General features: G+C 49.1%; 1 protein-coding gene across 6 annotated transcripts in view; it reads right to left on the minus strand.

The window, feature by feature from the left end:
- DIP2C (DIP2 acetate--CoA ligase C (putative)) overlaps positions 1–12,506 on the minus strand; it is a 343,900-nt gene that overhangs the window by 170,736 nt on the left and 160,658 nt on the right. For 5 of the 6 annotated variants that reach the window (XM_088802036.1, XM_088802041.1, XM_088802040.1 and 2 more), the window contains exons 2-3: positions 2,439–2,510; positions 721–888 (exon numbers count right to left, since the gene is read on the minus strand). In XM_088802036.1, coding sequence (XP_088658162.1) covers positions 721–888; positions 2,439–2,510 — 240 coding nt within the window. The remainder of the gene's footprint in view (positions 1–720; positions 889–2,438; positions 2,511–12,506) is intronic. The other variant, XM_088802038.1, reaches the window with a different exon arrangement.

Raw genomic sequence — 12,506 nt, forward strand, 5'->3', positions numbered from 1 at the left:
CCAATATATCCTATTCAAATTTATTAAAAAATAAAAACAAACAAACCAAGAAACAGTGCCCTTCATTTGAGGTAAAACCCTGAAGATAAGCCTAAAACTTACAAATGCTTATTTTCTTATTCTACTAAAGTGCACTAAACTCACCTTTGGGGGCTTCTCCTATTCAAAGCATTATCCACTCACATAATTGTGACCTCTGAAGAGGGTCCCTGCCTCTGAGAATACCTTTGCGAGTAACTGGTTTGTTTTTCTCTCAAACCATCACTGCCCTCTGGGGACAGGCCTTCAATGGGCGCAGCTCTCAGCCCCCCGCCCACTTCTGAGGTCAGGACCTGCTCGTTCCAACTTCATCGCACTCTGTGGTTACAACACAAAGGTCAGTGGAAGACCAACCATTTCAGAGAGAATTTTAGGACTTGTCATGCATTCTTCTTTCTCTAGAGTTTTGGATACGGTGCCCCAACTGTGAAAACAGAATTGTAAAAATGATGTATTCTATTCTAATATTAACAGAAAACACTCAGAACTGGCCCTGAGCCAGCGAGACGGGGGTGGTTCCGGGGTCTGAGGCAGCTCTGTGACGGCTCATTGGGAGAGCGGGGCTCTGACACAGGACCCTGAGGGCCTCCAGAGCTAAGCCCTGCAGTCCTGTCTGGAAGGATGGCTGGCCATTTCCAACGGGTCCCTGCTGCGGAGTCTTTCTCAGGAAAGTGCGCTCACCGAAACGAAAGTAAAACAGAGGCCGGTTTCCCACGGTGCTGGCCACACGCTCCCTGCCGGTGGCTTCTCGGATGTCACACACCGCGATGTGGCTGCAGTGTGGCGGTCTCCTCGGGGCGCCTTCACTGTGCGGCAGTCTACACCGGGCCACGGCAGCTCCATTCGCTGCTGTAACAAGTTGAAAAAAAACTAATTAATTCAAACTTTAGTTTTTTTTAAATTTGTTACAGCGCTGAGCAGGGCTGCTGACCCCATGCAGAACAGCACAAAGGACACCAAAGGGACCACACGACACGGGGCCGCCCTGAGCACCCAGCCAACATGGTCAAGCCCACTTTGGCACCAAGGCCCAGCCTTGTTCTGGGCACTGCTTCTGTTTCACTCTTGTTTGGAAAGGCAGAGGTGGAAATCCAACACTGTCAAGAGCCTCCGGTCAGCCCGCCAGCCTTCCTCCAAGGCATGGAGGGGCCGCCTGCCAAAAGGGATTCACAGTGAAGGGCCGTGAGGACCACGCTCACCACGCAGTCCTGCCAGAGGATGAGAGGAAACGGGGAGACCAGCGCCCAACCTTCTGCCCACTTGCTCCTAAAGCCTTTCACACGTGGGTGCCAGCCCACCAAAACACTGATTTATTTTTAATTCACCCAATTACAACAGAGCTTCTTCCTTTTGTAAGCCAGACAACAGGAAGTTAGCTTATACTACCGGTCTGTCTTTAGATTAACTCTCTTAAGAATCAAGGAAAAACAAAGCACACACACAATGTCAAAACAAAATGATAAACACAGCAGATATGCAACAACACAAATCAAGTTTCCTGGGATGTGAGCCTCTGGAAGTGCTCCCTGCCAGCTAGCAGAGCACTGTTAGACAAGTCACAGCCTGGCAAGCAGGAGGGCAGAACTGGGGGTCTGTGTGCTCTGTGCATCTGCAGACTTAAACCTTCTCTAGCAGAAGCATCTGAGCAGCTTTAGAAATTGTTTCAGCAGTGAAAACAGTGTTCAGGCAGCACCTTCAACACTTACGTTGCTATGCTTCCTCCTCAAGTATAGCATCGCCTGTGTTCATCGTAAGCCACCCCCAAAGCCTAGCAATATTCAAGGCAACCCTCAAACTGAGCTGAGCTGTGAGAACTCCAGCCTGGCATCGTTCTCTGCTTCTGGAAATGCATGGAACCTGGCTCCAGTGCAAAAAGACCACAAACCTGGACACGTGAAAACGTTGGAGGGAAACAGACTCTGCTTTGGGGGAGAATCCAATGCGTTTTACAGTCACATTTCAAAGTACAACCAAGCTTTACAATTTCATAACCAAGGCAGGATATTGTATCATTTTCTAGATTTGCCCTAACCCTGAATGACACCAACAAAAACCTTGGATTAATTTAAACCATAAGCAATAACAGCAATAATTTTAACTCACTATACCAAAAGTCATGTTTAAATCATAAATGCTGTCATATTTATTATAGTATTTTGATGTAATCAACGCCATTATTGCCCTCTATAGTATAATACCTATTAAATCTATCAGGCGCACTTATAGAAAATCCTATGTGCCTGGTATATTCAGAGGAGTACGTGTGGCCAGTGCCAAATCAGGAGCAGGGTCTTCATTGGACCAGGGACCAATGAAGGACTTGTGATAAAATGTTCTATTGCATGTTGCAGGTAATACTTGAAATCAGATAATTCATGCTGGCAGCAAGGTTGACATACTTGGAGGCTGGGGCAGGTAGGCTCCAATCAATTTCGACCTCTTCTTTTCATATCCTTTCTGTGTGATGTCACCTGTAAGACAAGGAAAGGAGGCGTCAGAAGCGTCCCCACAGGCAGAGCTGATCACTCATGGAGTCTGAGAAGACATACGGTTACAACGTAGAAAGAAAGCACTTTGCATTGTTCATCGTGACCTCCTCTCCTGCCTACACAAACATACATCATCGTTTACGTTGCATGAAAACACTTTGCTAAGTACATGTTTGTCCCCAGCCCACCTCAGACGTTTCAGCTCTGATAGGGCCCAGAATTCGGCTCTCACAAGCTTGTTCACACCTGCTGGAGCAGAGACCCCATGTGCATGGCTCTTAAAAACTCAATTAACCAGGGGTCACACGGGCACCCACACTGGTGACAGCTGCCCAAACCATTACTGATTGGCACCTTTTGCCATTAGCGAGGTTTTCCTAACCAGGCATGTCGGTCCAAGGACTTTAAACTGCTAGTGACTTAGACCAAATTAAACACTAAATAAAGCAAAGCTAATTTTAACGGGACACATAGAAACCCAAAACGTGAGAAAGGTGCTTATCGATAAAACACAAGTCAAGTGTTAAAGCCAGAGGTTCACACACACGGGCAGAAGACAGAACCCCTGCTACCCCCGCTGACGATCGTCCTCAGTGCCGAGTCCCAGGACAAAATCATCTCTGACACACAACAGCCCCTCCCAATTACGAGCGCTAATGCACATAATATACCGATTTTACCCCTGAAGTTCTTAGAACCTGCTGTTTTTTTCCTAATATTCTGACCAAACATCATTCCCAAAATAGCCAAATACTTAAGTTTGAATAAAAATACAGCAAACAAATGAAACGTTGTAAGTGACACACTGACTGGCAAACGTGCTTTGCCCAGGGTGTACGCTCAGCGTGCTCAGCCCATGAAGCGCGCCCGGCGTCTGCAGCCTGACACGGACTCACACTCACTGCAGAGTCCTGCCCACCCCACGAAATGCACAACTCGCTCTGAAACACAGCGCTGGAAGCCATAGAAATGCAGAGTGCATCCTGCTGGCGGCTGGCGAGCACTTCTGATGCCAAACGGCCAACGTGAAGCACACAGCTCCCCAGGCCGGCTGTGCGCCCCGAGCACCCACGTGTGAGTGCACGCTCTGGAACAACCCTGTGACTGCGCAGGACAAGGGAGCAAACACATGGGGACGCTGGCTGGGAGGTGACTCTCACACCTTACCCCCAACTTCTCTCCATACGACCACTCATCCTGTCTCTTCGCAACAAAGAGGGGCACATCTGCCCGTCACCCCACCCCCCCCCGCAGCCCCCCCACACCCGGCTGTGCCTCCTGGGGTGTGCCTCCCCATCAGCCCTTGGAAACGACAAAACCACTGCGGCAGCCAGTTCCCATGGTAACTGTACTCCCACTTCAGCCACTCTGGGTCATGCTCACGCTTCTGCAGATTCAAAGCCGGTCTGTCCCCAGAGCCGAGGGCCTGGAACAGGAGCATGTGAGCGAGGCACGTGGTGGGGCGTCATCAGCACACACGTGGGCCCAGAGGCTCCCTGCGCACTGGGGACACACCTGTTTACCTGTACCCGCCCCCCGCCAGTCCCCCCGAGCGCTCCATGCTGCTTCCCTCACAGGGTTTACACAGTTTCACCACCAACTCTCAACCCTGGCAAACCAGACCCATTTCAGCCTGTTCACACCCCAAACTCAGCTTGAGTTTTAAACTCTCTCAGACGAACACGAAGTATCATGAGGGTGAGGGAGGCCCCTTACATCTCAGTGTCACCCAACTCACAGGGACTTTGAGCTCTGAAGTCTGCCTCTGGGAAACTCCAACTGCTAAAACCTGGGTGTAAGGGGAAATAAGCACTTTCCCCACACAACCAAGGCCCCCTGAGGGCCCTGTGCTACGCGTCCTGAACAATCACTCCTAATCCTTGCTACCGATTTTATAGGTAAGACAGTGAGGCACAAATAGCACTTAGGCTTTTCACTCAGCGCCCCAGATCTAAAAAGAAAACAAAGCCTGTCCCTGTGCAGAGCTTCCCCGTTGAAAGCACACCCAGAACCACTCCGGCCCATACCGCCGGGCCCATTCCACCCGCCTCATCTCGGGACCACCTCACACACACTGCCTGCTATTCTCCCCAGACACAGCCCAGCTCAGCGACACCGAGTGTCTGGGCTCCTGGTGGTGGCCTCCCCGTGAGGCCCCGCTTGCTGCCTACGTACACGTGGCTTATCCTCAAAACTAGGTCGTGACAACTTCATGGGTCAGTGTCCTCCAAGCCGAGTCCCGGCCCTGCTGTTTCGCAAGAAGGACTGCATGTTGATGGGTCTAAGTCACAGAGGCAAGCAGTAGGCACGAGTGTCACAGAGTGACTTCAGTCAGTAAATGACTGGACAGAGCTGCATTCGTAATCAGAGCAAACACGGGTGACTGTTCACTCCTTAGTGACCATGAGGGAAAGCGTAGAGGTGACAGTCAGTAATGCTTCTGCTCTCCACGTGTGTAAGACAACAGCTCGACTTGTTCACTACCCAGACGGGTCCTGTGACAAGTGACCAGGTTTGCTCAGGAGCCCTGCGCATCAGGCCTAAGAATGCCTTGGCCAGACCATCTTTCCCATGGAGACAGTCGGGTGTTTTTATCTCTGGAACCACATCAGACCTGGTGGACAGCAGTCCCCCACACAAATCTCACAGGAGCCAACAAAAGCAAACGGTGTGTTCTTTATTCTGAGGTACCCATGAGGTTCTCGTGCTAATACAATAATAAAGACAGATAAGCTACAGTAGATGATAAGCAAATAATATGGATGACTGATTGATGGAATTGATCATTGACAGATGACAGCTGTAGATAAGTGACAGGTAAATGATGGCAGATACACACAGCCGGAACACTTCCTGGGCTGTCGTGGGCTGACCTGAAGTCAGGGCCATGGTATCACCATGGCAACATGGTGCCTCTCCTCCGCTTGTGTCACTTCCAGCTGAAGGAGCGACTGGCTATACCTGCTCTCTCCTGCTCACCTTGGGTCTGTCGCAAGCACAGTCCCCCAGGTAAAACTTTGTAAATTCAAGGCAGGAAGGCAACAAGCAAGCCCACTGCTGCAGTCCCATCTCTAAGCAAAGTCTTATTTAACCCCTGTCACCGCCCCCTCCCAGGACTACCCCATGTGCACAGCAGGTTAACGAGCCTTCGCTCAACCCGGCAGCTAGAAGGTGACCATGATGAGATGCGCCGCCCACCTCCGTGGCTGCGTCCCCACAGTTCTGCTCCTTGAAAGATCTAAGGTTCCAAGACGCGAAGCACAGGGTCCCCACCACATAACATTTCACAGAGCTTGAGTGCTCCAGTTGCTCATTCACTCCCTTTTCATTTTAGAAATAAGAACGTATAACAGAAAACACAAAAGTGGTTGGCAACCTCAGGGAGTGGAAAATAAGTGATCTTCTGAAACACTTCCCACTTATGAAAAATGTGATAAAAGTGTGATTTGTGTTACCTTCAAAGAAGTTACATAAAACTTTAAATTTGGACAGTAGAATCGAGTTGCTGTGAGTTCTGTTACAAAGAAACGACAGTTACAGACCAGTCATAGATTTAAATGAAAATGCAATGAGTAGATGGTGGAAACACACAGAGACGGCAGAGATCACCCCTCTTTCCCTCCCTCAAAGGAATTCTTTTTCCTACTTAAACTGTAGCCAGAATTTCAGAGTGAAGTGTGAGGCTCAGAAACAAGAAGGGAAAACAGAAGCAGGGGTGAAGGTGACACTGCATCGCAGCCTCATTCTGGGAAACAGGCCAGGATGGTTTGTGCAGCCACCAGCCTGAGTCTGTCTGTGGTCTCAGGGAGAGAGTGTGCCCCATGGTAACATGCGAGCCACGGCCACGTCACGGCAGTTCCAAGGAAACGGGGTCCATTCTGGTGTCAGGAGATCATTATTTAATGCTGGAACAAGTGCTGCATGTAACAAGGCAGCCATTGCCATGTTTGGAGTCTTGTGGCCGGCAGGAACCTTCCTGCCGCTTCCCTCATACGCCAATGGTTTTCTAAGGCTGACAGGCCTCTCACCCCAATGCAGGAGGCATAGTTGTCAGCCCTGTGATGTCCAGGCAAGTAGTCACCTGTCCTAGGGCCTGGGAGCAGGCAGACCCGGACCTTGCCTCCCCCAAACACAGGTGGCTGACTTCTCAGGTCTCACTTTTCTCTTGATAAAGTACTGGTAACACAGCTATCACCTTCTACTGCAACTAGAAAGATAACACACACAGAGCGAAGTGTCTCAGGAAGCACTCATGCTGGCCTGTTTATTATAAGTTCAAAAGTGTGACGGACACTAAGGGACGCCAGGGGCAGTTCCTGTCCTTGAGTTGCGTAGGATGACATGTGGGGCAGCCTCGCTTGTGCGCCAGCAAGCCGTGCACAGTAAGAAGCCAGAGGGGACTCTGCGATGGCCCCTCCAGGGAGGCAAGGCCAAGAAGGGCTCCAGAAGAGTCGCAGATCTAGAGGGAATCATCGTCTGCTTCTCCTGCATCCTGTCAGCCTCACTGTCACGCCAGCAGCAGCCCACCCCCACGCCCCCAAGGCACCCAGCCCGGGACTGACAGGCGTGAAGCGGGCTGCTAGGGCCTGGGGAAGGCTGCCCAGCAGATCCCCACCTGGCCCGCTTGTGACGACGTGACGTCACTACAGTCATGCTTCCTTCTGTGCTGCTTAAGTCACCGCACCTTAGTTTGTCATGTTTCCAATGGGAAAGTTAGAAACTTAAGTCCCATAGGATGTTTTCAAGAAGGAAAACAGGATAAACATAAAAGTGGCACGAGGATTATAAAGTCACCGAGGCTTATCCTGAACTCAGTACGAAGGGGAACAATTCTCAGAACTACAGGTTGTTTATGTCAATGACCAGAAAGTTCCTTTCAGCATTTACTTAATGGCCCGACCAGAAAGAAAAACACGTATTTTCAATATGCCACGCGTCACAGTCATAGCTCTAGACTAGGGGTGTCCAAACTGCGGCCCATGGGCCAACTGCAGTCCGCAATCCATTGTTAATTGGCCCACAGCAAATTCCAAAAATACATTTAGTTTACTTAAATAAACAAGGTGAGGCAATACATACTTCACCTCAAGTGAATGGCCCGGCTGTTCGTGTATTTTACTGCATATGGCCCTTGGTAAAAAACGTTGAAAAAAGTTTAGACACTCCTGTTCTAGACAGTACGGTCCTGGATGTTTCAACTTTTCATTGTTTTTGTTAAAAACTCATCATACGTCGCTGGTGGCTTTTTCTTTGGAGTGTCCAGAGCTGCAGCTGTCAGAGGGCTTAGCAGGAATGGCCTGGCTGGGGCCCCCATGGCTGCTGCTGGTGGAGGAGACCAGTATAGGGCCCTGGGGCCCCAGCTGCCCTGAGGAATTCAAACACGAGAGTCCCAAGAGAGCTTTTTAAGCTTTCAGAATGCTGGCGAGAGTGCGTGTAGTGACAGGCTTGTGAGTTTGAGGCTGAATCCGTTGTCCCTTCCCAGGGTCCCGACACGATCAGGACCAGCGGTGGTGCCCTCGTGCTTCCAGGCACACCCGTCAGTGGCTGTCACCTCCTCAGGCAGCGCACGCAGCCATCTTCCTGACAAGCTTGGCCGCTGTTCTTTGAGGCCAGAATATGAAGCAAACGCAGGAAACAAACCTGCAGGAATTGTCATCTCGATCACTGAAGTGACATTTGGATGAACCACATAAAACTACCATGAGCTCTCAAAACAAAGTAGAAAATGTGTTCGACTGAACAAAAATGATGCAGTAAAGCTTTGGATCTGAAAAGAAAAGTCTCAAGTCCATAATCTAAGCTACTACTTTAAAAAATAGAGAAAGAAAAGTAAAATAAACCCAAAGCAAGTGAAAGGGAATAATAAAGAGCAGAAATCAAGGACATTTAAAACAGAAAAAAAAAGACAAAAATCATTCAAACCAAAACCCTACACAGAAAATCCCATGGGAAACACAAAATTAACTGCTAGCTCTAACAACTGACTCTAGCAAGGTTACAGCATACAAAGTCAAAACAAATCACATTAATATATTCCAGCAATGAATATTTGGGACTAAAATTTTTTAAAAAGACATCATTTAAAGTAGGTACATAGAAAAAAAAACCGAAACATTTTGGCATAAATCTAACAAAACACACAAACATGTCTAGGCCCCTGAAAACTACAAAACACTGACAGAAGAAATCAGAGAATACCCATATACATTAAGAGACATGTGCATACGTGTAACAAGAACAACATAACAAAGAGGTCAAGTCTCTGGAAATTATAGATTTAACACAATTCCGATTAAAATGCTAGCAGGATTTTTTTTATAGCAATAGACAAGCTAATTCTAAAAGTTAAATGGAAAGTCAAAGGAACTAGAATAGCAAAAGAAATGTGATATTTGAAAATAAGGTGGGAGGAATCACCTGCCTGTTTTTAAGATTTACCACAAAGTGACAACAGTCAAAGCAGTGTGGCTCTGGTGAAGGTGGAGATGAACGGGGCCCAGAAACAACGCCACAAATGTGCGCAACGTGTGAAATAGAGAAAAGACAGTCTTCTCAACATAGGAACTGGTCACCTATTTGCAAAAAATCTACAACCAGAAAACCTCAACATAAAACTTGTAGAAGAAAACAAAACACAGGATAAAATCCTCATGAGTTTGGGTTAGACGAAGAATTCATAGACATGATTACTGAAAACGTGAACCATTAAAAAAAATAACAATAAAGTGGACTTGATAAAAATTTAAAAACTGTTCCATGAAAAGGCACTCTTAAAAAACTAAGCTGGTGCCTGGGAAAAAGTATTTTCAAACCACGTACCTGACAAAGGACAACCTTCCGATTAAAAAACGGGCACAGACTTGAACAGACACTTCAACAAAGTAGATAAACAGCTTGCAAATAAGCACAATAAAATTCACGGCCCTGGACACCAAAAAGAGAGTCAATGTCACTAGATGCTAATTTTAAAAACAAAATGAAACTGCTGTGAGGGAGAAACGGAAGTGGCATCATGGGCCACCAGGCACAGCTGGCAGGGCCCACGGGAGGGTTGCTTGCCGCCTTCACTCAGGGCCAGTGTCCCCACCAGTGCCTGTAGGAAGGATGGCTTACACCAGGGTAAGAGAGAAAAGACTACTTCTGCGCAATTCAGGACCATTTCTCCAGTTCCTACCCAGCAGTCAAACTGAAAACGGGGCTACCTTTGGAAACCAGGTTGCATTTTAACACTTTCTACCCCACGAAGAATCTGTCTGCTCTTCCCGCTCCGGTTTTCATAGTCACGTCACCCGGGAACTGCAGCCCGTCACAGGCTTGCAGTCAGAACCTGTTCTGGGGACTGTCCCTATCCTCCCAGTCACTGAGAGTTCCAGCCCAAGGAAACGGCAGTCCCATAGCGGCTGCTTCACCCAAGAACTGGTTTAACCATGTGGACGAGACACAGTGCCCAGGAAGCCCCGGCCTTGACCCCAACACCGGCCTGGGCAGCAGAGAGCATCGCCCAATGTCCTCAGGCCACGAGCACAGATCCGCTCAGAAGCTCCATGCAAAGTCAGGGCCGCAGCGAGCAGCCGTGGGACAGGGGCTGAGGTCAGGCGGCTCGTTGCTCCCACCCCCGAGGGGACGGTCCTGAGGTCCCCAGACAGAGCAGCAGCTCCGGGCCGAGCCACCTCGAGATCCTGGCTGCCACCTCCATCACCCGTATCCCGTTACGACGGAGGTGGTGATGGATGAATAAGAAAAGGAAAACACCCTGAAAACTGTGATTTAAGTTACGAGTAATGGAGTGAGTTTTTTCCTGGTATTTTGTGTTCTCTCACTTTGCAACTAAACAATTTACTATTTCTTCTTTTAAAAGACAGCTTATAGTTATCTGAGTAACAGAACATGACAGCTAATTCTGTTACTTTCATCTTATAAGAAACAAATCAAAATTACTAGGTATCACACCTTACACTAGTGTTGTCCCTTTTTGTGCATGGCAAACCCTTGCTGTCCCACACAGAACTTGCTCCAAATTAAACTCAACAAGACAGGTGATATGTCTAAATTCCTGTTCTTAACACAAGGAGTCACTTTTATACAGTGAGACCTCAGTCAACGTCCTCGGTCGGTTCCAGAAACTCGCTTTAAACGAAACAACATAAGGAAGCCCAGTTTCCCCCAGGCTAACTGACATGAACACAAGTCCCCACGACATACATTTAAGGAGAGCTGCCCATATATTTAAGGAGACGAATAAAAGTAAGTAAGATCGTCATTTCCCACCTGCTCCTCCCAGTACAAGGTCAAGGGTGCCGGAGCCTTTATCGGGGGCTCAGGGTGCAGATGGGACCCACCCTGGACAGGAAGGGACGCCCGTCCTCCGCGGGGCCGCTCACACCCACACTCACTAGACAGGGACAATGCAGACACCTGTTCACCTCACGCGCACGTCTATGGGACGTGGGAGGACCCCAGGGTCCCCACAGAAAACCCACACAGACGCCCCACACAGTGGCCCCAGACGGGAAGCAATTCTTATCATGAAACCAGGTTGACTGAAACGACATCATTCAGGGGCATGCTATGTATTTCTTTCTGAGCTCGTGTGAACAATTGGTGTTTTCTTTCATTCGTTCATTTGTTCGTTTGTTCACCAGACATTTCACAGGCTCTGCAGGGAGCACGGTCCATCCTGGGTTCTGGTGGGACAAGCACATGTGCTTCTCCTGGCGTAGGACAGACTCGTGGTGAACAGGGGATGGCCATGTGGTCAGGGGTGCTGAGGGGCGACACCAGTCACAAACCTTTGCAGGAAATGCATAACGGTGGCTGCCTTGTACATGAGGGCTTCGGATACCCCGTCAGTTTCTTCACATCTGAAGAGTGTGGAGCAGACACAGGAGCCCTGGAAGTCCTGGAGACGCTGCTGAGGGGACAGGCTGAGCCTCTGGAGGTGGCTCTGTCCCATGTGGGTGACAGGGCCTGTTTCTCAGCCCCTGCCCTCCAGGACCCCTCACCCCAGCCCCCACTTCTCTGCAGCAGCCCCGGTGAGAAGGCGTCACCCCCATCCCTGCTGGGCACTGTGACAGCAGTACGTGTGGGCAGACGCTTTGTCACATGACGCAGACCCCACGAGGACCTCGGCCTGTCCTCTGCCCGCTCCACATGAAGCGTGAGTCAACTTTAATATAACAAATACTGACAGGACATGTCCTGCCCGAGGAAAAGCAGGAGCTGGGAAGCCCACAGAGGTCAGAGGTGGTGCCTGTTACAGGGATCGTGTCCACGCGATGACTTGGCAGCACAGATGTGGTGGGCACCTGGCTACGAGTGCTGCCTTTCCCACAGCTCCCCACGGACACGTCAGTGCCCTGCCCACACTCGTCACCGTGGGAAGTACCTGGAAGCCAACTCACGCGCCCCACTCACTGGGGCACTGTTGCAGGGAGCGCCATGGACGCACCAGCCAGTACCCCAGCCTCCTTTACCCACCACGCAGGCTTTCGGCACCGAGCTAACAACCAACAACGCGTAAGATTTATAAAAAGCAGACATGCTCAGGAAGTCACAGAGAAGCGTATCTCCTGCCATGTCTAGGCACAGTGGACTCTTAAGAAGTTTGCTCTTAAAATTAATGGAAGTTTAAAATCCAGGAGGCAGGGTACTGTTTGTCTATGCATGTCTCTCTGTTCACGTGTGTGTGCATGTATGTTTGTCTGTGTACCTATGTGTCTGTGCATGCTTGTATGCATGCGTGGATGTGCAAGTGTCTATGCATGTCTGTGTGTTTGCATGTGTCTGTGCATGTGTGTCTAGGCATGTCTATGCATGCAGTGAAATTAAAAACCTTTTTAAAAAGTGATTCTCTTTGGATCGTGTATATTTATCAACCTTTTGGCATCTTACAGAAGACACTAATAAAATACAGTAACCATTTTTAAATCCTCTAATGAAACATCTGTTACAAACTCAGTCCCATGGGAAAGCCAGGCT

This window comes from Rhinolophus sinicus, chromosome 1 (genome assembly GCF_057876585.1).
Source record: "Rhinolophus sinicus isolate RSI-liver-muscle chromosome 1, RSI-T2T, whole genome shotgun sequence".
Lineage (NCBI taxonomy): Eukaryota > Metazoa > Chordata > Mammalia > Chiroptera > Rhinolophidae > Rhinolophus > Rhinolophus sinicus.